Source organism: Xenia sp. Carnegie-2017, unplaced genomic scaffold (assembly GCF_021976095.1).
Source record: "Xenia sp. Carnegie-2017 unplaced genomic scaffold, XeniaSp_v1 HiC_scaffold_6, whole genome shotgun sequence".
In the NCBI taxonomy this organism is placed as follows: Eukaryota; Metazoa; Cnidaria; class Anthozoa; order Malacalcyonacea; family Xeniidae; genus Xenia; species Xenia sp. Carnegie-2017.
The window spans coordinates 605,256-630,519 of record NW_025813526.1 but is presented as its reverse complement, the minus strand read 5'-3'; the positions used below and the strand labels follow the sequence as shown (position 1 = coordinate 630,519).

The 25,264-nt window shown below is 35.7% G+C and overlaps 3 protein-coding genes and 2 long non-coding RNA genes across 6 annotated transcripts in view; 2 read left to right on the top strand and 3 right to left on the bottom strand.

The window, feature by feature from the left end:
- Window positions 1-1,500, bottom strand: part of LOC124456757 (retinol dehydrogenase 8-like) — a 2,157-nt gene extending 657 nt beyond the window's left edge. Inside the window, exon 1 of the mRNA XM_047007104.1 lies at window positions 1,226-1,500. Coding sequence (XP_046863060.1) covers window positions 1,226-1,500 — 275 coding nt within the window. The remainder of the gene's footprint in view (window positions 1-1,225) is intronic.
- The window catches only part of LOC124456759, a 26,574-nt gene extending 4,075 nt beyond the window's left edge, over window positions 1-22,499 (top strand). The window contains exons 2-3 of the long non-coding RNA XR_006952447.1: window positions 9,295-9,299; window positions 22,106-22,499. This is a non-coding gene — a long non-coding RNA (uncharacterized LOC124456759). The remainder of the gene's footprint in view (window positions 1-9,294; window positions 9,300-22,105) is intronic.
- LOC124456758 (17-beta-hydroxysteroid dehydrogenase type 1-like) lies at window positions 2,193-2,755 on the bottom strand. Its single transcript, XM_047007106.1, has one exon. It carries the CDS (start codon window positions 2,691-2,693, stop codon window positions 2,193-2,195), a length of 501 nt encoding a protein of 166 aa, XP_046863062.1. The 5' UTR covers window positions 2,694-2,755.
- LOC124456761 lies at window positions 19,746-25,264 on the bottom strand. Its single transcript, XR_006952449.1, has 2 exons — window positions 25,209-25,264; window positions 19,746-20,059 (listed from the first exon to the last, which is right to left on the bottom strand). It is a non-coding gene; the product is annotated as an uncharacterized LOC124456761 (long non-coding RNA).
- The window catches only part of LOC124456754 (transient receptor potential cation channel subfamily A member 1-like), an 82,049-nt gene continuing 80,261 nt past the window's right edge, over window positions 23,477-25,264 (top strand). Inside the window, exon 1 of one of the 2 annotated variants that reach the window (XM_047007101.1) lies at window positions 23,477-23,555. In XM_047007101.1, the coding sequence (XP_046863057.1) occupies window positions 23,550-23,555 (6 nt within the window). In that variant the 5' untranslated portion in view covers window positions 23,477-23,549. Of the gene's footprint in view, window positions 23,556-24,241; window positions 24,356-25,264 lie in introns of those variants that run through there. The other variant, XM_047007100.1, reaches the window with a different exon arrangement.

Here is a 25,264-nt window from a genome sequence, read left to right as displayed (position 1 = left end):
ATTTGAAGAAAATAAGCAGCAAATTCACTATCTGTTTGTTGTGCAAGTCTATTAAACTCTTTTTCTATTATCCACTCGTAGTATAATTCAATCTGTAAACGAATCCGGTGTTGTTCAACTTTCCGTTTTGGCCTTCCACGTTTAGGAAACGACGCCATTTCAAATCAAACCTTTTAAAATTACTAAAAAGTTCTATTTTAAAGTTGTCGGTTGGTCCATGTTCCATGGACAACAAATCATAACACAAGCCACCACTTTCGCGACTCAGAAATGACTGCCACGCCGTGATCAACGCGCAATGCATCTTGGTTGACACACATTCTTTAATACTATTTTGCATTTGGTCATTGTTGCTGGCGCAAATAACCATATCTAAAAGGATTTTCCTGTCATTGAACAGAAACCTGTTCTTTTTTTGTAGCTCATATGTAAAATAGTCACGAGTATTTCGAACAGTTTAGTTTACAAAATAATCTATTGCCCTGATTAATCTATACAGCCGTGTTTGCATTAGCCAGTGCATTCTAATCTGAGCTCAACCAGTTAAGGTAATTAATCAATCATCAATCAATCAATCAATAAAAGAGAATTTGCAAATTAATCATAAATACATATAAGAGGAAAAATTAAATCGTTTGTGTTAAATTTGTCTGTTTTACATCATTTTTATTTAAAAATAAGTAATAAAGGATATTTTTCCATGTTTTGCAAACCTCGGATACCATTGCGAAAACTCTCAATCGGGTGCACACCTCGAACTTTGTCTGGCCGGGGGCTTGCAATGACCTGCTTCTCAGTTTGTATAAGATTGCAAAACACACACAAAATCTTTTATTTGTTAAACGAGTTTGTTCGTGGGGACTGAGATTGTATCTCTAAGATAATAAAAGTAGCCACCGAATCTTAAATATAGTCGAAACTTTAAATAATGATGCACGTTGTTTTTCTATTTCGCTCTAAAGTAGTGCCGGCTAAATATTCTTCAAGCAGTTGCCATTGAAAACGAGAGATCTGCACACCATATCAGTTGTAAACACAGTTTCTATATCTTCGCATTTGTTAAAAAACTGCAAATTTACGGTAAGGAAAAAAAGAAGCCGCGTATAAAATTTTACAAAAATTTTAATTTCTTGTATGACAGATATAAAAAGAGTAAATTCTTTTTTAACACCACTTTATCAATACATGCATGCACAGCCAAAAAGTTAATCTCATAGCTACTTACTGAATATTGAATGATGCAAGCTCAGGCGCCAGAGATTCCGTTATTCCTTCCATAGCATACTTTGTTGAACAATACACAGTGTTGAAAGGAAAAGCACTTAATCCAGTAATTGAGCTGATGTTGACAATTCGACCTTTTCTATGTTTCTTCATTGACGGGAGAACACCTCGAATCATGCGCAGTACTCCAAAGACGTTTGTATTATACATGTTTTCAATGCTTTCCAAAGAAAGACATTCAATAGGAATCGCCAATTGAACACCAGCATTGTTCATTAAAAAGTATGGCAATGAAATATCATAATTATTACAGAAATATGTGTCTGTGCGTCCACCCTATCGTGGCTAAATTGCAAGGCAACTCATTGAACTCAATGACCCCAGGCAAAATCACGGACTCGGAGTGGGTTGCCAAAATAAATAAGGACATATTCACTTTCAAATATATACAAATTTAATAACCAAAGAAATATATGGGAAGGGAGTGTAGTAATAAAGTCGGGCATTAATTCTTTGCAAGTAGCGATCTACAAATTGGTTCATTTGAAAGAACTAGTTTGCAAAAATGATTATTTATTGAACTATCAAATCATTTGTTTTAACTACCAAGTAATCCATGCATGGCAGTGGCAAAGAAAAATGAAACGAAATGGCTCTTCTCTGCTTATAGGCGTAACTAGAACGTTAATTGGAGAGAGGGGGGGGTGCATATTCCGTTTTGCCTTACTGCCTTCTTTTGAAAGTGAATAGAATTTCTAAAGAAATCAGTAGGACACAAGTGAATATATGAATATACACCCCTTAATTAACGTTCTAGTTACACCTCTGGCTCTGCTCTTTGTTCCTTATAGTGCAATGCAGAACTGTTATTGTCGTTCTTTGTTGTATATCAATAACCTGTTTTTATCAATCACAAATTTACTGTGGCTTCAAGTAAGATTAGAAGTATTGTCCCTCGCCTGACTTAATTAAGAAGTCAGTGAGAGGAACAACGATCTTATTTCACTATCTATGACTGACATGAATTGTTGTAGATGCAAATCCATGCAAGTATGATTATGAATTTTGACAATGGTACTCTCTTTATCCGCTGCAGAATAGGGAATTTTTAACAAAATTAAATCATTTGAACAATCGTGCGTGTGTACAACATCGCTCAATATCAAAATTACATAGGCAGCAGAATATTTATGTATGTAAGAAATCTTACCAATAACATCAATGCGTCCTTCGTTTCCCAAAATTTGATTTATAGCATCGTTAACAGACTCTTCCGAACGAACATCTAGTTCTATAACAACAACATTGCTACAACCAGCAGTTTTCTCCAACAATTGATTCTTTTCGTCTGTATCCATCATTGATGCGTACACTTTAAATTTATTATTTGTTTGCTTTGCGAGCAATGCAGCCGTCGACAATCCGATACCGGATGATGTTCCAGTGATGAGAACAATTTCTTCAGACATTATTTGATTTTTAAATTTCGCTGACTATTTTTGCTTCACCAGTACCACAGAATATTTACGTTTATCACAAGTTGTGCCTATATTGTTTAAACATTAAGGTCACAAGTTCAATATTTCTGCGAATTTAATTATCTATTGCACGTGCTCTTTGCATGTGAATTTCAGACAAATACAAGGGGCTTTTATGTTCTAGCGCCTGCGCTGATTTTAACATTATTGTGTTGAAATTCGATTATTTTTGGCAAGACCTTACTAATTCACAAAAAAAACTTCATGTATTCAAAAAAGAATGTATTGGGAATATTGTAATGTCAAAGAACGAAAGAAGAGCTCAATTCCTGGTTTCTCTGATCTCTTGCACATTTTATGCCAGTCTTCTCTTATTCACGGGTAATAGCTGCATGCTAATTATTTACAAAATTTTGTTATGGTGATAACAGCTGAAATGATAAATAAATCTGGTTGTATTGTTTCTGTTGCACTCAATTGTTTAGTAAATATTAACATTTCATAATCATCTAAGTGACTACCTAGTGAATAGAGAGTCCATTTGTGCAACAGAGAATGATTTATCTGAAGAACTTTGCAGAAAGTCCCATGCTATCATATCTTAACCATGTTTAGCAAAGACACCATGATATTCTTCTAATATGACGGCTGCCATCACTCTGGCAATTACTGCCTTTACTGGTTAAGGAAATTTGTATGATAATGTATTGTTCCAGACAAGTAATTCGCACGTTTGGGATGTTTATTTTCGAAATCTGCGTTTCAATAATTGTCAGAACATCAAAAAAAGTTAAATACTGCTAATTTGATTATTTTGTGGTCAAATATAACTCTCATATTACATTTTATGCCTTGCAGAGACAGCCTAATTAGATTAATCATTTTCTTCAGTCATGTCTCTCGGGTATTACAACCTAACGAAATCATTTGCCTTATTTTTCTTCTATTACTGTATATTCTTCTCTACACGAATGACGACTTATAATTTGTGTCATCGAGCTCTAACCTTCTGTACCACGGAGTTACTTACTTTAAAGATGAGAAATATAATTTACTTTTTGTCGTTTGATTTACTTGTGGCAAAATCTCCATTGACAAATATTATGCTATAATATACTCTTATTCTTATGAACATCTTATGAACAGCTTCTGCAAATACTCAAGAGCAAAGTCTGTATTAGATTAGAAGGAAACAGAAATGGCTTGACCTTCTTTAAAATTTCGGCTCCAGCACCAGGACACACATTGTAGATAGAGAATTGTTCATATAAAAATTTTCAAGTTTATTGATGTACTCCGATGAACAAGGTGATGGTGCACGTAATCCACCAAGAGATCTTTTCTGTTTTTCAAATACCTTGAAAAAGCAAAGTAGGTTTTGGCTGCAAAGGAGGTTTTCGCTGGAAAGGAGGTTTTGGTTTGGTAATTTGGTAGAAGCACTATCACTAATGCGCATTTAATATAGACCACAAAAATTTTGAAAATAGACATGTTTCGAGATCTCATGATGCCATCTTCAGTATAAGTGAATAATTACATAAATAATAAAAGGTTTATGTAAAAGTAAGGAGGCATCAATTGACCTGTGTAATGCACTTGTAGGGGCTGCCCGTCGTCTATGTGCTTCATCTGTCAGTCCCGATGGTTTGTCAGCTTTTGTAGCGTGTCGGTTAATACCGCTAGATAAGAATCCTGGAATACCTCCGATAGGTGTTGGTGAAGTTCCACGGCGGATTGTAGCAAAGGCGATTCTTAAAGTGGTTGGGAAAGATGTCCAGGAAGCAGCAGGGCCTTTACAAGCATGTGCACGTCATGAAGCAGGTTGTGAAGCGGCAATCCATGCAATGAATGAGATCATGTCATCAGATGAAACACAAGCTGTACTACTAGTAGATGCTACCAATGCTTTTAACACTATCAATCGGCAAGCAGCACTACATAACATTGCAATAATTTGTCCCTTAATATCAACTGTACTAAATAATACCTATCAAGTGCCAGTTAGGCTGTTTGTTACTGGAGGAGGAGAAATTCAGTCAGCAAAAGGGATTACACAAGGGGATCCGCTCGCAGTGGCAATGTATGCACTTGCAGTTACACCTTTGATTCGTAGGCTTAGATCAGAAGAACCAACTGTCAAGCAAGTGTGGTTTGCTGATGATGCTACATGTGGTGGGAAAATAAAGTCTTTAAGAAGATGGTGAGAAAACATATCGGACATTGGGCCAATGATGGGTTATTTTCCAAAGGGAAGTAAAACGTATCTTGTTGTTAAGTCACAGCACTTGGAAGAAGCGATAAACCATTTTGGAGGAACAGAAATTAATATCAGGGTTGCCAGGTTCCTGCGCATGCTCGAGGCCAAACACGGTAGAAAATGAGGCCAAATTTCAGCAAAAGAGGCCAAATTTCTAGAACAACCAGCAACGCAGGATTTGTGCCCCCCCCCCTCCCTGTAAGCTTAACAAAAATCATCAAACAAGAGTTTGGTCAATCAGGAATCATGAATGAGGCTCGTAATAGGAAGTAAATTAAATAATAATGACATACAAATATAAAGTTATGACTGACAATAACTATATACACTGATACTGTTGACATCTGTTGAATGAAACAGGTAAACAACGTTAGATGAAAACAACCAATACTGGGGTCAATATAAACTTTTGAATTTCACTTTCAAATGTCCTACATTCGAGTGAACTATCAATTTGTTTCCTTTCGAGCATCGTACATATGTTTGGCGGTAAACAGCTCGAGCATTCGCCTGGTTGTCTTGAAGTCCACGCAGCAATTTTCTTCAAACTGAAGCTTTAAGCGAATGCGAATTATGGCTTTCATCAACTCTTGTTTCATTCCGTTGCGCTGTTTAGTCTTGATTGATGCCAACAGGGAAAATGTCCTCTCCACCACAGCATTGCTTACGGGAGCAGTGAGACAGTTCAAAGCATATGTTTCTAACTGCTCAAATGGCTTGTCTCTGAGTGAAGTTTGAAAGTCGACGATGCATGACCAAAATGCAGCCGCTGTATCTGGAATAGTTCCATCAAAGGTTGAATCTTCTTTTCAGTCACGGTGAACGATCTTCCGGTACTGCTCTTCGATCTCGTTGAGTTTTCATATCGTAGATGTGGAAGTGGCAGCTGACATAAAAGATCTCTGGTTGCTTCATCTAATACTTTTCTTGGATGAAGGACGCTTAATCCTTTGAATATGTTTTTGTGGCAGGTAGACGTATTTCAACTTGATTTAAAGCTTCGATAAGAAAATCTGAGCACCGTTTTTTCAAATCAAGAACTTTAGCTTGAGCAACAACCTTGTTCTTTTGAGAAGAGACATATTTTGTGTATTACGGGCATTCTGTGTACTTGCTGGTTTCGCTACAGCAAAATAAGCTTGGAGCTCGTTCCAATTAGCCAAAAGAAGGAAGATCAACTTTCCTCTCACCAACCAAAGTGTTGCTGAATACTTCTCAAATGGTGGTAATTGGTCGTCATCGGGACTCATTGTTTCATAAGTAACTTGTATGCTTCGCGTCGTATAGGCTTTAGAAAAACCACTTTGGAATTTCTGCTAGAAGGAACCCAAGGCTGTATGAAAGCTTTTCAAAAGCATGTTGGACGCATAACGACAACGAATGGCAGATACACGTCAATTTGATGCAATTCAGGGAACAGCTTCAAGCCTTGTCAACACTGAGTCATGTTTGCCGACCATAACAGAAGCACCATCACTAGCATACCCAAAGCAGTCAATCAATTCAAAGTCAATTTCACGAAGGCAATTTCGGATGGCATGAAAAAGGTCATCTGCACAAGCACGAGCAACATTGACCAGGTCCACAAAGGCTGTGACGATATTCTTCTCCACACTGCTGTAATACCGAATGATGACACAAAGCTGTTTGGCTGTAGAAACATCGGTAGTCTCATCGACGATTAAAGAGAACTTCTTTCCTTTTACATCAGCAATTAATTCTTCTTTCAGCGCAAGACTGACTACATTGGTAAGAATTTTTGTGCATTTCGTACGATGTATCTTTATGTTTTCGAGTCTACTTCCCGTTGCATTTCGAGCTATAATCTCCCCCAGATGATCCATGGTTAGAATAGAAGAATGACACGCCATTGTCACAGCTAGCTCAATTTCTGTACGTTTTACTTCGTCGGCGATCGTTGGGTTTCGCACAACTTGAATTGGCCTTACTAACGTTGAAGCTTTCACCCGTTGCACGTGCTTATCACTCTTTTCGTGCTTTGTCAAATTTGATAGTTTGGGCTTTATTTGAGTATGGCAAAGCTTACAATACCCATCTTCACTTCCATCTGATGCTTTCGAAAGCCAGATAAATTTGCTCTCCCACGTTTTGGTATATTTTCATCCAGATTCATATGAGACTTTCCATTTGGCTGCCATGTTCAAAATATATTGATGTTATGAGCCTATGACCGGAGCAAAGAGCCTGGGAAGTAGTGACAGAATAGAACCATTTCGTTTATCTTTTGTGAACGAACTGTGAAACTTAGTAGTAATGACATGAAAAATCTGTGGGAAGCAAAAAGAAGCCAAAAAGAAGCCAAATAGCCAAATTTATTTTTTGAGGCCAAGCAAGGAAAAAAGAAGCCAAATTTGAGTTATTTGGCCTCCAAAAGGCCAATCTGGCAACCCTGATTAATATAACAACTGAAGGCCATGGAATGTTGGGATCAGCAATTGGCTTCAATTTTTTCGTCCATGAATATAAGGCAAGAAAGATTAGGGTATTTGTGGAAGAAATTGAAAGTCTTTCAAAGATTGCAGAACGTTATCCCCAATCAGCGTTTGCGGCATTTTCTCATTGTATAATGGGAAAGTGGCGCTATATAATGCGAACAGTTGAGAACATCAGTGAGTTATTTCAACCTCTGGAAGATGCAATTTCGCAGACATTTATACCATCACTCACTGGAAGAAACCAATGCAATCCAGATGAAGAACACTCCTTTCACTTCCTATACGATTTGGTGGTCAAAATATTATCAACCCAGTTAAAAGTGCAAATGAAGAATATCTTGCTTCCAAAAAGATCAGCCAATGCTTGAAAGAGATGATTGTTCAACAGAAAGAGATACTTCATAAACCTCAGTTACAGTCAATCAAAATGACTTTACGAGAGAAAAGAAGAAGAAAGTGGATGATATGATCTAGGAAATAAGAGATAGTTCTACGCCAACAATGCAAAGGAAGCTAGATATACTGAGGGAAAAAGGATCGTCATCATGGTTAAGTGTATTTCAATTACAAGATCAAGGCTTTAATTTGAACAAAGGGGAATTTCGAGATGCATTAAATTTACGTTATGGATGGCAATTGAAAAATACCCCTCTGCACTGCATTTGTGGAAAGGCTTTTGCAACCGATCACGCGATGATATGTCCTCATGGTGGTTTACCAATAGTGAGACATAATGAAGTTCGAGATATAACAGCACAGTGGATGGCAGAAGTTTGCTCGACAGTTGCGAAAGAGCTACAATTACAACCTCTTTCTGGGAAGTGATATTACCTCGTACAGCCAATAGACAAGAAGAAGCGAGACTAGATATTCGTGCTAAAGATTTTTGGTCTAGACAGCAAGATGCATTTTTTGATGTAAGGGTATTTCACCCAAACGCGTCGAGCTACCAAAACACCAATCTACCTGCATTCTATCGTCAGCATGAGATGGCTAAGAAAAGGGAATATGGTGATCGAGTAAGAGAGATTGAATATGCTGCTTTTACACCATTGGTCTTTTCAACATCAGGTGGTATGGGGAAAGAGACGGCAATTGCTTATAAACGGCTAGCTGATCTGCTGGCACAAAAGAGAAAGCTGCAATATGACATCACGCTAGCGTGGATGCGTTGTATACTGTCTTTCGCACTGATTAGGTCAGCAATTACTGCGATACGAGGAAGTCGATCTGCCTCAACTCGTGAACATACTTTAAATATTGACCTAGGTTATTGGGAAAGTTGTCTTTACATTTGACTGTCCCTTTATCATGGATATTTTTAAACACTGATTTTAGTCATATTTGATTTACTTTTTTAACATTTATATTTGTAATAGATAATAATGATCATAATAAAATACGTTTTCAATCAATTTTTTTTATGTAAAAGTAATATGATTAATTATAAAAATAATAAGGAAATGAGATAAATTAACGGAGGACGTGTTACAAACTAAAGATTGTGTTGAATTTAAAAACTTGAACATTGAGGTCAGGGTTAATTTTGTTAATTTTGAGTGCTTCTTTGATTTTAAGGGAGAATGAGGTGTTTGCGGAGTCCATGATTTTGTTATTTGGTTATTTCGTCATGTGGTTATTTCGTTATGTAGTTATTTCGTTATATGGTTATTTCGGTATGTGGTTATATCGGTATGTGGTTATTTCGTTATGTGGTTATTTCGTTATGTGGTTATAATTTGCTGACAAAGGGAAATTATAATTAAACACATGATACAACACCAATACGGAACAGGAATAAAAATGGTGTCAACCAGTGACATGCAAAAAGTTTTGGGAAAGCTTGGATTTAGCTCTCACAGTCAACGTTTTATAGAAGAACGCGTTACTCCAGATGTTAGATTCCAGACTTTCATTGCAAGATTATAGGCAATTCGGCTTGTCTAATTCCAGTGAAATAATGTCTTTGAGAATCGAGTGCACGAAGTATGGAAATGCACAGCCATAAAAAAGAAGCCCAAATAAGACTACCCAAACTATGTTTGAAATACCGAAAGAGCTATTGGAGAGTTTTTTAGAAGAAGATTTCTTGATAACGAAATTGCAACAATGTTAATTGTGTCAGAAATGTCGAATAAGTCGATGGATCGCGAATAGTTCAGAACGATTTATTTTATTTAAGAAAATACGAGTATTACATAAGATAGCTCAACAAAATCAAACTCACTAGAAATACGTACAACGCCCGTTTTGTTCATATCACCACATATGGTACATGGTCAGCGGCTAATATATTTAATAAGAATGCTACTTTAAATAAATACCAACACTCCTTCTCATTTGCAGTTAAATATCTAATTGTTCTTCTGATACGACTCCAATCTTTTGTCGTTTTTTTTCATACTGTTCCTTACTTATTCCTTTTGTCAACAAATCTGCTAACATCTCGTTTGAAGCACAATATTGAATGTTCACGGATTTCTTTTCTATATGGTCTCGAAGAAAATGATACTTTATTCGAATAAGTTTTGATCTTCCATGAAGTTGAGGATACTTCCCCATGGAGATAGCTGATTGATTATCTCCGTAGATTTTCAAAGGATCTTTCATATCAACATTGAGATCTTTAAGTAATTGACGAATCCAATTTGCTTCTTGAACAGCAGATCCAAACGATATATATTCAGCTTCTGCAGTCAACAATGCTACACAGCTTGCGCCAACAATCGAGCTTTGAATCTTTCAGCATCGCTATTTGAATTGCGTTTAATCTTGTAGACCAATTTGCATCCAACTGCCTTAAGTCCTTCAGGTAGTTGTGACAGTTCCCACACATTATATTCATTGAGCGAGTCAATCTCTTCCTGCATAGCCCTTTTCCATTTATCGCCTTTTTGGTCAGCAAGTGCATCACCAAAAATTTTCGGTTTTGTATTATTTTCGTCGGCAATAGTAACCCATTCTCCGTAACGATCCAGTGGGCGTCGTTGTCTTACAAGAAGAACCAGTGGTGCGTCATTAACTACGTTGTTTTCACCATGGTGATTGTTCTCGTCATCATTAGAAAGCTGTAAGATCACACGTCGAGGTGTACTCTTGTTTGTTTTAGGCTCCTTCTCAAATCCATACTGCTTTTCATTAAATTTGACGTCCCGACTCTAGAACAATCTGGATCAAACAAACGATAACCTTTAGTTTCTTCACCATACCCCAGCATAACACACTTCTTAGCTTTTGAATCCAGCTTTCTTCTCTCGTCCTTCGGTACATGAGCATGGGCAACACAACCAAATGTTCTTAAATGACTGACGTCTGGTTTCACAACTGACCAAGCTTCAAATAGTGTCATCTTCAATAGACTTTTCGCGGGGCTTCTATTATGTAGATACACGGCTGTAGTAAGTGCTTCAACCAAAAATCTTTGTGCCGGCTTTGCTTGTATCAACATGGTACGAGCAGACTCCATCAGCGTTCGGTTAAGACGTTCAGCTACACGCTTTTGCTCAGATGTTTTTGGTGTGGTGAGCTCTTGCTTGATTCCTTCTGATTTTAGGAAGTTCTTGAATTCATTCGACGTGAATTCACCGCCGTTGTCGCTTCTTAATGTTTTAAGTTTAAACCAACTTGCTTTTTCGACAGGAGCTTTCCTATCCTGTAACTTGCTGAATACTTCACTTTTCTGTTTCAAAGGATAAATCCAAACATATCGAGTTTTATCATCAGTAAACGTCAAGAAATATTCTGCACCACCATAGGATTTTACATTTAATTTCCCACAAACGTCACTGTGAACTAGACCAAGAGGATCAGATGCTCTGCTCGCTTTACCATCACTAGTACGCAAACTTAACAGCAAGATCTTCTCTATGAGAAAATCTAACATTATATCCGAACGTATTCACTATCGACTTAGATGTTCAGTACCACGACCACCCAGAGTATACGGACTACAAAAACTTCTCAAACCACAAATATCTATGCGACCAATTGTATCATTCTGTGGTTCGCCTACTTACGAACTCTCAAAGTACTTGACTGACATACTACAACCACTTACAAGCAAATCAAAACGCAAGCTATAATCCACTGAAAATTTCATTAAAAAATTGAGCACTATACAAATACTGGACAACTATATACTAGTGTCTTTTGATGTGAAATCACTGTTCACCAGTATTCCACTAAATCTAGCACTTACTTGTACAAAAACCTGGACGATCTACATTTACAAACTTGTACAAAAACCCTCAATACAAACACTACGGACGTACTGCCATTACCGACAGAAGACATTATAGAGTTACTGGAGCTCTGCCTCACCTCGACTTACTTGCAATACAAAGTAACACACTACAAACAATTGCATGGGACAGCAATGGGCTCGCCCGTTTCTGTTGTAGTTGCTGAAATTGTAACTCTTCCTTTTCTCGACTGTTTGGTAAAACATGACAATAAAAGACTAGGAACAATATTTTATCGCAAGCCAACACATACTGACCGACTACTAGACCAATCATCTTACAACCCTATATCACCCAAAGCCACCACAATCAGATCATTAACAAGACGTGCACAAATCATATGTGATTCAACGGACGCTCTACACAATGAAAACAAGTATCTCAAACATGTTTTTGACAAAAACAACTATAACTCTGACTTTATCAAACGCAACACTTACAAACCCAACGAACCCAACGAAACGAACAACTCAGTGACAACAGCAACGATACCTTACATCAAAGGTACGTCTGAGACTATCTCACGTATCTTATGACCATACAACATACGTGTCGCACATAAACCACTCACAACGTTACAAGTACTAACAAACTTAAAGAACAAAGAACAACCCAACGAACGACAAGGTGACTGGGATTCTGCAAAATGCATTACTTACAGTACTGACTATAGACATTGGCTTACATTGGAAAGTTGGTATACCAACTTGGAACAAATCCCCCCTGAACAGATCACAGCAATTACCGGCACCTTACAAACGACTTATTCACAATACAAACAAATGATCAACTAAAAACATTACACTTCGAACTAATTCACAATGACAATACACAATTGACACCCACACATTACAACCAAAAACATCACACCTAAATCACACATCACAACTAAAAATAAAAATATTTCACTTCACACTAATTCACAATGACAATACACATTTCCTGTACACACAATACAATGACGTAAGAACCAGATAACAAATACGGCTAACCTGACGTTTACTCCTCATTTGACTCTGAAGATGACTACCGCTAAGGTAGTCGAAATGTCAGTCAACAACAATAAAAACTGTCCTTCTCAGGACTATACCAACCTGGACGATCTACATTTACAAACATGATATTCGTATTGTTGCTCTTCATCATACATACATGCATGAGATCAACAATAAACTTAATATGTGACAGAAGGCTTGGTCAAATCATAAAATGAGATCAACCAGACCAGCCCTCTCAGGTTATGGATTGCTGGACAAATGCAGAATCCCATTGGAATTGATATCTCAAGTGAAGACTTGGGAGAGTATGGTGAGGAAGGTCATATTAATGATGAAATTACTGAAAAACACGAAGGCAGACCCATCTTTAATCCACCAAATCTTCACCTGAGTGAATTTTGTCTTACTGAATTATCATCGCTGAAAATGAATCATTACAACTTTTGAATTGAACTATATGATTCAACAGTACAGATCATTGAAAGGCACACAGAAGTTTTTCGTCATGATAATCTTGAAAATAACCAGGTGTGAAAAAATTTGTTAAAAGTTAAAAAGCAGGCATCAAAGAAATTTCCATAATACTTATACAAGATGGAGTTGAACTAATTCCATATAAAGTCATTAATAAAATAATGGCATAGTAAAAATAAACGAAATTGAATGCGTGCGCTGATTGGTCTAGAGCTGTGTTTGCATTAGCCTGTGCAAAACACATCCAAGCTCAACCAATCAAATCAATCGTAACAATCAATCAGTAAAAGAGAATTTTGCAAATCGATTATGAATACATTTTATAGAAAAAATTAAAACGCTTACTTTATATTTGCATTATTATCATTTTATGAAAGAAATAAAAGATGTTTTCGTGTTTGCACTGTCTTATGCAAACCTCGGAGACGTTTGTGACAACTCCCAAGCTTGTGCATCAACAACATTCCTGTGTTGCTTAGTGAAAAACAAAGAAAAACTAATTTGCACTGTCTATCAGGGTTGGTCAAAGCTCACCAATTGTAGCAATGCAGATGAAATACCCTTCACAGCTCCATTAACATAATTGGATATCTAACCATGTTATAATACAAACAGTTTTATAAACTTAAATTCTCACCGTTAATATTCCCACGCAGATGTACTCGTCAGCCAAAAGGTGACGCAAGCATTTATCTAAGTCTTTTCTTTGATTTCTAACAAAATCAAACGGAAATATTCTTTTCTTGGACCTCTTCGATGATGTGCCAGCTAGAATTTAAAGTATATAAAAAGGAAGTAAAACTAATAAAGCACCACAATATCAACTAACTGCACCAAGCAACTGTAGCATTACGAAAATTTTGGCATTAATTCTCCATAAAATTTCAGTTCTAAAATACGAAATATGTCTTCTTATCCAGCAATTCATCCATTCCAGTTTGTAATATGTTAAAACGATCAACAAAGATGTAATTGGTTGCCCCTTCTAAACACTCATTCTCATTTTTAAATTCCAGACTTCTTCCTTTTACTGCTTTGGACTGCAACAAGCGCATAACTTTTTTTGTGCTGCAGATTTGGTTTTATAACAATAATGTAAAATATCACTCACAATACTGTTGATGTATTCAGCAACAAGTGGTTCATTTGTATTTTCAAATGTTTGCTCTTGGTCAAGCTGCTGAACGTTGTCACCATCTTTTAAGTCAACCCAGGTCAAATCTATTTTTTTTGCATGATGATATTGCTTACATTTGGTTCACTTAAAATTATTTATACATCATCAGGTAAATGATGTGTATTGCTAATGTTCGGTTCTTGACTTGTCTCGGCAAAACAGTATTACTACTAGCACCTGCTGTATCAAATTCAGATGAGCTAGAAAGTCCAGCGGTACAAGTATACAAGTGAGACCGTAACTCATTCATGAGAAAGTCATTATAACACCCGCGGCACACTTGTTTAAAATTAACCACAGGTTCTGGTTTAAGAGGTTTCGTTGAAAGACTTTTTTGGATTGGTCTTACATAGATCTTAGATTGACTTCCAATATTTGCTTTATGTTGTTTGACCGACTACTGACATTTTATCATGGTCAAGTGTCGGCAATTTTATTTGCATTGGAGTAGCTCGAAACCACCACCATCCCAAATTTGAGGAAATCCCACTGTTACATAATAGCAACCACTATCATGTAATATCGTTATTATATCATATTATAATTTCATATATTACTAATTAGGACATTATCTAGAAGCTTGCTTGCATGCGCTAGAAGCTTGCTTACATGCGTAAACACTTTGGAACCGCAACCGCATTTGTTGTTATTGTGGTTAACTATATCTTGCTGTAACATATTGTATTGCGTATGGGATGTAGGTCACAAAACCACAATACTTCCCATTACATATTATATATACATGAGTAGTTTACGCCACTGAGGACAACCTACGAGGACAACCTACGAGCACAAGCTACGAGGAGACAAACTTAGGAGGCATAGCCTACCGAAGTAGGTTGACAAGCTACAATGCACCAGGCAACTATCTTGGCTTCTGTGCCATAACTATCTTTTGGCTCCTGTGCCTTTAATCTATTTGGAAAACTATTGTGAGTCATTGTTGGACTCACGAACGCTCAAGAATAAAGACTCGCGGTTGTACTCAGACAGAGGAGATAAGTTTTACTCATATTTATTGATATTATTATTAAGACACTTATCTACTTTAATATTTATGCGTTGATTAATAAATTGTTTGAGAAATATAACTGGTTCACACTATCTTTGTTGCGTGTGGAAATAGAACCAAAATTAATAGTTATTCTTTCGGGACCACGCACGTAACACCCACAATCTCCTCATCAGACTGTGTTTCAGCAGACAAATTTTTCTGCTACCTGTTCTTCATTGTCAGTAAGCTGAAATTTGATGTTTATCATTCCTAGCCCTGCATTGTGAAGAGTCTGCTTGTAGTTGTACAAGGAATGCTACTTTGCAGTCGATCTGCCAAACAAAAAATGTTTGCAGTCGATGGCTGTATAGCGAGCTGAGATGCTTTTTCTTTTTCTTGTCGTTTACCTTGCATGGCGAGGATAAAATAATCTTGTCCTTTCTGCATGATTGAGGCAGTAGATGAAACAGGAGTAGAACTTGATGCTGTAGTATCCCTGCAAACAGCACGAAGACAAATGCGCTCTCCTATTGTAGTTACGCCGAGTCGGATTAACTCTGTATCGGTCATAGCTAAAACTACGTCAGGCTCAATCCTTTCTTCAATAAATCTCCCAAACAAACTCAAGAGACTTGCCTTTTCTAATATTTTATCCATTATATCTGTCAAATATGACGCACGACACTTGTTTCAACACAGTTCCACAACAACTTTGAGCCCGTTTCAGTTAATTCAGCATACTTCATGAAAGACATCACATAACGACGAAATAACAATAACCACATAATGAAATAGCCACATAACGAATTAACCATATAACATAATAAGTTGAGGTACAATGAAAATTGCGCTACATATAATGAACAATAAACCACATATATCGAAAATATCACGTCATATTATGGGAATGGACCGAATATAATGACAAAGGGACTGCATATAACGAAAGTATCACTGCAAATAATGACACATGGACCGCATATAAAGAAAAGATCACTGCAAATAATGATAGATGGACCGCATATAATGAAAAGATCACTGCATATAATGATGGATGGACCGCATATAATAATAAATTAACAAGAAGTAACAGAATATCATGGCATAAGACAGCTCTGGCATTCCATAGCGACAACACATAACATCTTTTATTTAATGGAAAATTTTATGACCTGACGGAAGTTGTTGCGATGGGTTCTCTCTTAGCACCTATACTTGCTAGCATTTTCATGGGCTCACATGAACGAAACCTTCTAAACAATTACAAAGACACTAAAGCACTATTTTACCGCAGATACGTTGACGATATTTTTTGTGTTTTTACTAACGAAACTAAGGCCATAAAATTTTATTATTACATCAACACACAGCGCGCAAACATTAGGTTCTCATTCGAAACTGAACAACAAGATCACCTACCGTTTCTTGACATTTTACTAATAAAATCGCATGACACCTGTACAACGTTGACATATCACACACCAACTTCTGATGAACTATTTTAGTTTTACACCACCTTCATACAAAACCAGACTTATACGCACACTCATCAACAGAGCATACAAACTTACAAATACGACCAATGGCTTTCAAAGAGACAAAAAAAACATCACATCCATTCTTTTACGAAACTCCTTCCCACGACACTTTATTAACAGGACTCTAAAACGATATCTCGAGAGCAAAAGTAACAATCACCTCAAACTGGACACTGAAACTCCTGATACGACGACCACGACAAACGCAAACAAAAATCCCAAAATAATAATTCAATATTTTAAACTACCATAAATCAGGTATTACTCACGGCACACACAGCGCAGACTTACGAGCATTATGAAACGTTTCTGCATAGATATTGACATTTGACTAATTTTCACGTCATTTGAAATCAAAAACTTCTTCTCATTCAAATACACGATCCCAGATTCAATTAGGTCAATGGTGGTACATGAATTCAATTACGCGGGATGTAATTTCCTATATATATGTGAAACTTCGTTTCATTTATCTACCAGAATCAGGAAACATACCACAACAGACAAAACTCAAGTATCTACCGACACCTTCTTAAATCTCACTCATGTAAAACCAATTGTTCACCCTATTGCTTTAAATCATCGACACTGCAAACCCCTCATCCTCCCTTAAAATCAAAATGCACTCCACATTAACAAAACTAACCCTGAACTCAATGTTCAAGCTTTTCGATTCAACACAATATTTACTTTGTAACATGCTCTCAATTAATTTATCTCATTTCCTTATTTTTGTTATAATTTATGTATCATATTACTTTTATATAAACCTTGTAAATATTAGCCATCCATGTAAGCATTTGATTTTTTCTGTCACATTTTTGCAGCTGTTAAAGTTCTTTAAGTTTTTGATGAATTTTATGCTGTTTTTCAAATTCAAAGGGAAGAGGAGGCGACGACAACCTTTTCCACTTGCATGGAACAAGGATTTTACCAAGGAATTTACTTGAGGTGAGAAGTGTTTACCCTTTTTTTCGGACAACAATAAGGTCAAACAGTATACTTTTCCTAATTCAGCCAAATGTGGAGGCAGTTTACTGAGATCATTGTTTAAAGCACTTGCTCTGGGCATTGCTTGATTTTTTGTTTAGCAGGTTAATTTTTTTATTTATTGAAGGTATCACCTTTTCTTGCTTTTGTTTCCTAATGGTGTTAACTGTCTGGGTGGTGCTGGCTTCAAAAGAAATTTTGCATTCAAGTTTCCTTTAAAAAAGTTTTGTTCTTAATCTAATAACAAACAACACTGAGTCACGACAAAAAACAAAAGTTTAACTCTAAATGCAAATGATAAGAAAAATAAACATGCTACGATAATGTTAGAGTAAATTTAATTCAAGAAACGTTTAATATCAAGACACGACTTCGTCATGTCATGATAGTTTTTGACCGAGTTTTAGTAGTCTTGGGAGTACGATCTATAAACATTTTGTAATATTGTTTTTTGTAAATAAACATAAATAAACAAGCATTTGTATTGCATGAAATGAATAAAAAAAGCAAATTGAAATGCTACAAAAAAGACTTGATCACACAGTTGAGTTGAGTTCTTGTTGAGTAATAAAATTTCTAATTTTAATTCAAATTATGAAATGTATTTTAATTCAGCTTTCAAGTTATGAAATATATGCATAAGCGTGCAATTTTCTATTCCAGATTGTCCTCGCTTTTTTTATTTACTTTTGGGCGAAAAATTGTTAAAAGATACTCGATTACAATTTTTTAATGAGATTTTCTTTATTGATCAGGTGCAAGTGTGGTTTCTGTCAAGTTTCACCTCTTCAGAGTCCTCTAGAAACCTAGTGCTGCCAAGAACTTAAGTCTGTAGCTGAAAGCTTAACACACCAGTCGGTTCTGGCAGATCTGTCAACTATTCCATGTTTTGTCACTCTACACCCAGGTTTCAGACCATTTTTTCTGAAAAGTGGTCGCTAAAAATGGCTACTAAGAAATACAAAACCAGAGAACAAAGACGAAAAAGAGAAACAGGATCTGAAAACATATATGATAGCATATTATGTTCTTTCCCAATATTTACGTATATTTTAGTGCTATGTCACATTAGTCACAATTTGGCTTTATATTCCGGTTTTTACAATGTGTTGCGTACAGAGAATTCACATTTATGAATAATGGATGCTTGGGAAAAGAAAGAAGACCATTACCAGCATGTGCATATCATGCAATAAGATCAAAATTTAATGATAAAAAGTCGGAATTTAGAGGGTACGAAGAAAATGAAATAAATGAGTGATGTGAAAATTATGTTTTCCTATTTTTTGGGCAATCCGCCACATGTTTGTGACCTTTCATTGGCTTCTTGCAAGTGAAACTTTTCGGCTGACGTTTTTCTTTTGAAAATGCCCCTTTTGATGGTATAAGCACAACAAAAGACGGTAGAGGCACAATACTGTCATGACGACCGTCACTTGCCAGAACAACAGAGCCACATTCCTTAGTTTTTTTTCATGAGTTTCTGTTGGTACTTTCTCCAAAATATAAATATTGATGGAAAAGAACTTTCTATAAATTAAAATTAAAATATTAGTCACCCTTAAAATCTGCAGCTTAAACCAAAGAAACATGCCATACTTGCTGATGTCCAAAATATTTTGGCAGTAAAATAGTTTGCAGTCCTATATGCTTCAATGCTTGAAATGTTTTGCTAGCTGAAGATCCAACCACTAAGACTGCAAATGAAAGTAGAAAGTTTCCAGCTGCAATCTTAGTACCGGGCATCAATGTCTGAATTTTTCAAACAAATTCTTTACGACAATCAATATTTTTGCGCATGGTTTTTATTGTTACCATTGTTCCAACTTGAGAAACATGAACCACTGGATTTTTTCCATGACAAAACATGCATGTTTTTAACAACAGAAGAAGCTGTTTCAGAAGTCAATTGTATTTCTGTTGACACTTTTATTGTCAGAAGTGTTAGCTCTAAAAACAAACAATTTATATATTGCTGTACAATCCACTGCTCGAAACACCAAATACTAATTAGAGTGAAGCCAGAACAACGTTTCTATTTAATATAGATCTTATGTTGGTTCTGAGTATTCATCATCATCATGAACATTCTCACTATTACTAACAAGATTTTCATCATCTTCTGTGTCATCAGTACTTGTTTCCATTTCAACATCAAAACAATCACCATAAGGATCATCATCATCCACACTATCTGTTTCCACATCTTCCAGGTTTGAGCTAGATCAAAGTCTAAATGTGTATATTTAAATGTGAATATTATCTTATTGAAGTCTAAGTATAAAAACGATTGATTATAATGAGTATAATGTCAATGAGTGAAACTGCATGAATAAACTGTTGAATGAATAAAAACTTTTTAAATGCATCCATACTCCCAAATCTAAATTAATAATTTTTCTAATTTTAAGGTTTGTTATGTGTAAACCAAAAAGTTCAAAAGAAGCTGCAGCATGAGTAAAGTGCAATTAAAAAGAAATACTTAATAATTCAGTTCCATATAGATTTGGTAAAATTTGCCAAAGAGTGTATAAATTTTGGTGAACATGCTACTTTTTATACCTAAGTTTACATATAAGGTGCTCTTTTGACACTCAATTCTATCACAACACGTGTTGGTATGCTTGTTTGTTTTAGTGGTGAGTGTCCTTTCCGCGCGATAACACGTGTGCAATTATTTTCAACAATTTAAACAACACAAACATTTCGTGGTCTTCACACTTGAAAGTTGTTTAACATGAGACTTTTTTGCAATTTTAACACGCATGCAAGTCAACATGCAGATTAACAAATTGCGTGCTCCGTGTTCTTTTAATACTGCATTCCATCGCAACACGCGTACCTTGTTTTTTAACAAAGGGCTTTTTCCGACCTAAGTGCTTCGTGTCTTTTCAGTACGATAACGCGTGTGCTATTTTTCAACAATTTAAACAACGTGCACATTTCGTGCTCGTTTTACCCGTGCAATTTGTTTAACACGCGTTTTTGTGCTATTTTTTTAACACAAAGGCAAGTCAACACGCAGAATAACAAATTGCGTGATCCGTGCTCTTTTGACACTACATTCAATCGCCGCATGCGTATCTTATTATTTTTAACACAGGTTTTTTTCGCATCTGAGTGCAGCGAGGCTTTACAGCACGATAACACGTGTGCACTTTTCAACAATTTAAACAACGCGCACATTTCGTGCTCTTTTACACGTGCAATTGTTTGACATGCATTTCTTGTGCTATTTTAACACACACACAAGTAACCACGCATACTATTTTATACTTTAACACACTTATTTTTGCAGTGTACATCTGCAATATTTGCTCAAAAGTATCATTCTTAACTTCCACTAGAAGTTGGACCAGACAACGCAATAATTCCAAAGTCTAAATCAAAGAAGATCATTTCTATGCAATATCTGACATAAATCTTTAACCTGTTATCCAACTTGCTCACTTTATCAGCCAAACTTATATTAGCTAGAGTAGTAAAAACACAAACGTGTGTAACATTATTAAAAGTACAGTTTATAATACATTCAACATTTCGGGGATTTCACCGGTAGGTTTTTTCTGAATTCAAAACTGTTTCGTCCTCATCTTCTTCTTCGTTTGTAAGCTGTGATTAAGTCGTTTGTAAGGTGTGGGTAATTGTTATGATTTGTTTAGTGGGCTTTGTTCGAAGTCTGTATAGCACTACGTAAGGATACTCCAGGGTTCAACTTCAAACCATTTACAATTTATATATTGCTGTACAATCCACTGCTCGAAACACCAAACGCAAAAAATGCTTTCAGTTTATACATTTATATAAGCATTTTATATTCTTAAGTTTTTTTAAAACTTTTTTACTAATCATTTTTCATCTTAATCCGGAGAGGAATTGTTCTTTATATCTGCCTTTTATCTATGTCCTTGTTTAGAAAGTAATGATGTTACTGACGCAATTATAGCTGCATTGTTGCTATGGTTATATCAAACAGATTTTTCAAAGAGAAAATATTGCAGTATAAAGAAAGAGCTTTTGATGTCAGTGTTAGTAGAGTGTGACCACAGATCTGATAATACACTAGATAGTGCAACGGCTTACATTTCATAAGTAGTGGTTGAAGCCGGGCAAATTTACTTCCGGAGCCCCAAAGTAGTGAGAATCAATATGGCGTTGTATTAGAAAATATCTGGTCAAAGCTGATATCTTGCAATTACTTGCAAGTCACGACGGTTACGTAAACTGGTTTACTCTATTAATGAAAAAAATCAATGTGACCATAGTTTTCAAGAAAAGATAGCAGAATACGCCAATACATCGCCGTAAAATTGATTTCAAGTGTAGCTCGATTTGAAAGCATCAGCAGCGACGAAGGCTTAAGATACTGGAATTTGCACATCTAAATATCGTATCACAGCACAATCTGCCACAAATTGTTCAATCGAACGTCGTAGAATTATCTTCCGATATTTATTGTTAAGTAAAACGAGTTGGAGATAACAGTTTGAAAGATTTTTCACGATTTATATAAAGTATATTGTTCACTGTACATAATTAAATATTGCACTGGATTATTGTACCAGAAATGCATTTTTCTGGTGTTTCTGGTCGGCAAACGAATATAGCTATGTCAAGATGTGAGTAATTAATACGTTCAGAAATTATTTACAGAAAGAATGTGAAGAGTCTACCTCAAGAGTCTATGTCTTGCTTGTCTATGTCTTGTCTATGTCTTGCTTGTCTTGCTTGTCTATGTCATAGAGTCTGTCTTGCTTCTTCGGAATTTGTTTTATATTATGAGTCTACCTCTGTTACACCAAATTTTTTGTGAAGTATAAAATAGCATGTCACTTGTGAAACTGTTGATACCACAGGTTGATACAATACACTCTGTCCAACACGGGGAAAATATTTACTTGTTAAAGCAAGAAGAGTCACCAGAATTGTAGTATTGACTGTGTTTTAAACATATATATAAACAATGTATTGTCATAGTCTAAACCAGTGGGTTATATGGCCACTGCCCACAGTGCTTAATGTACTGTTATGGTGATGTTATGCTACTGTTTTCAACATTTTTATTGTCTTTTTTACCATTCAGGCATGTATATGCATATAAAACTTTCTACACATTCTTGTTATTGAAAATATCAAACCTAAATTATTTATTCTGAGCAAAATATTTAATTTGTGCTTGTAACATGTGTCAATTTCTGACTGATTTTTGTAATATGCCTGTTCTATTACAATACATCCATAGATCGAGTATGATATCGCTGTATTTGCCACACGAACTAAGCCACACTATCGCAGATTGTCCTGTGATACGATATTTAGATGTGTAAATTCCAGTACTTAAGCCTTAGTCGCTGCTGATGCTTTCAAATCGAGCTACACTTGAAATCAATTTTACGGCGATGTATTGGCGTATTCTGCAATTTTTTTCTTATAAACTATAGTCACAATGATTTATTTCATAAATAGTGCAAAAAAGTTGATGCAACCTCCCTGATTTGCTAATAATTGCGAGATATTAACTTGGACCACATATTTTCTAATACAACGCCATATTGATTCTCACTACTTTGGGGCTCCGGAAGTAAATTTGCCCGGCTTCAACTTTTATTTCAGTTGCACTATCTAGTGTATTATTAGATCTGTGAGTGTGACGCGCAGAAGATTATTCACTACGTTCACAAGCAGTCAGATCCTATTTCGTAAGAAATATTGTCTACGAACAATGGGGGTATGAAAAAATAAACTATTAAATGATTTAAGAAGCAGTCATATAAAATGTTTAGCTACTTTTCAGTTATTAAACTATACGTTAGTCTTGTCTCCCGATTATCAATTATGCAATTAGTTTTCAAGTGCGTTTCTTGATTTTCATGTTTGGATTGTTTGCCTTAAGAGTAAAACAGTGTTGACTTTAGTTTATACTTTATTGTTTCAGAAGATCATTACAGGTTCATGATCAATATAAAAACTTTGGTTAGTATGACCAAGTGACCACCTAAGTGACTCTGGCGTAAATAATTCAGGGTAGACGAACTGGTCTTTATAAAAATATCACCGTTTATTCTTATACAGTCAAACCTGTATTAAGCGGCCCCACATAAAGCGGGCAGCCTGTATTAAACGGACACCTAGAAAGTCCCGATTAAATCTGTACAATCCACTGCTCGAAACACCAAACGCAAAAAAATGCTTTCAGTTTATACATTTATATAAGCATTTTATATTCCCTAAGTTTTTATAAAACTTTTTTTTTAATCATTTTTCATCTTTATCAGGAGAGGAGTTGTTCTTTATATCTGCCTTTTATCTATGTCCTTGTTTAAAAAGTAATGATGTTAATTACGCAATTACAGCTGCTTTGTTGCTATGGTTATATCAACCAGATTTTTTCAAAGAGAAAATATTGCAGTATAAAGAAAGAGCTTTTGATGTCAGTGTTAGTAGAGTGTGACGCGCAGAAGATTATTCACTACGTTCACAAGCAGTCAGATCCTATTTCATAAGAAATATTGTCTACGAACAATGGGGGTATGAAATAATAAACTATTAAATGATTTAAGAAGCAGTCATATAAAATGTTTAGCTACTTTTCAGTTATTAAACTATACGTTAGTCTTGTCTCCCGATTATCAATTATGCAATTAGTTTTCAAGCGCGTTTCTTGATTTTCATGTTTGGATTGTTTGCGTTAAGAGTAAAACAGTATTGACTTTAGTTTATACTTTATTGTTTCAGAAGATCATTACAGGTTCATGATCAATATAAAAACTTTGGTTAGTATGACCAAGTGACCACCTAAGTGACTCTGGCGTAAATAATTCAGGGTAGACGAACTGGTCTTTATAAAAATATCACCGTTTATTCTTATACAGTCAAACCTGTATTAAGCGGCCCCACATAAAGCGGGCAGCCTGTATTAAACGGACACCTAGAAAGTCCCGATTAAATCTCGTATAATTTGTAGTGATGAAACCTTTATTAAGCGGAAGCCTCTATTAAGCGAACGCGACATCGACATTTTTCAAATATAACACAAAACTTGTGTTTAACGGACAAGTTTTTAAAATATTCCCTGTTATCTACGGACATAATGTTGGTCAAAAACATATTGTCTCAACAATTACGAAGTTATTTGTCATAATGCTTATATCAAACATGAAATTGTTTACAATTATTGTTAAACGAAGCTTGTCTATACGAAATGTAGCTTCTCGTTGTCTAAAAGAAGTGACATTGCTGTAACATCTTCATTTAGCCACAAATTACTGTGTATAATACTAAATATTATTGGAAATTTTTCTGGTATATGTTATTATTAACAGAAGTAATTTCTAATTATATATGCAACGCTTAGTTGTTGATTATTTATGTTATTTCTTACCGGGAGACGTCTGGTGACGAGAACCTCTTTTAAACGGACACCTCCATTAAGCGGAC

Bases quoted from the DNA above. Each gene is read 5' to 3' on its own strand.
- LOC124456758 (XM_047007106.1), bottom strand. From the start codon at position 2,693: ATGTCTGAAGAAATTGTTCTCATCACTGGAACATCATCCGGTATCGGA.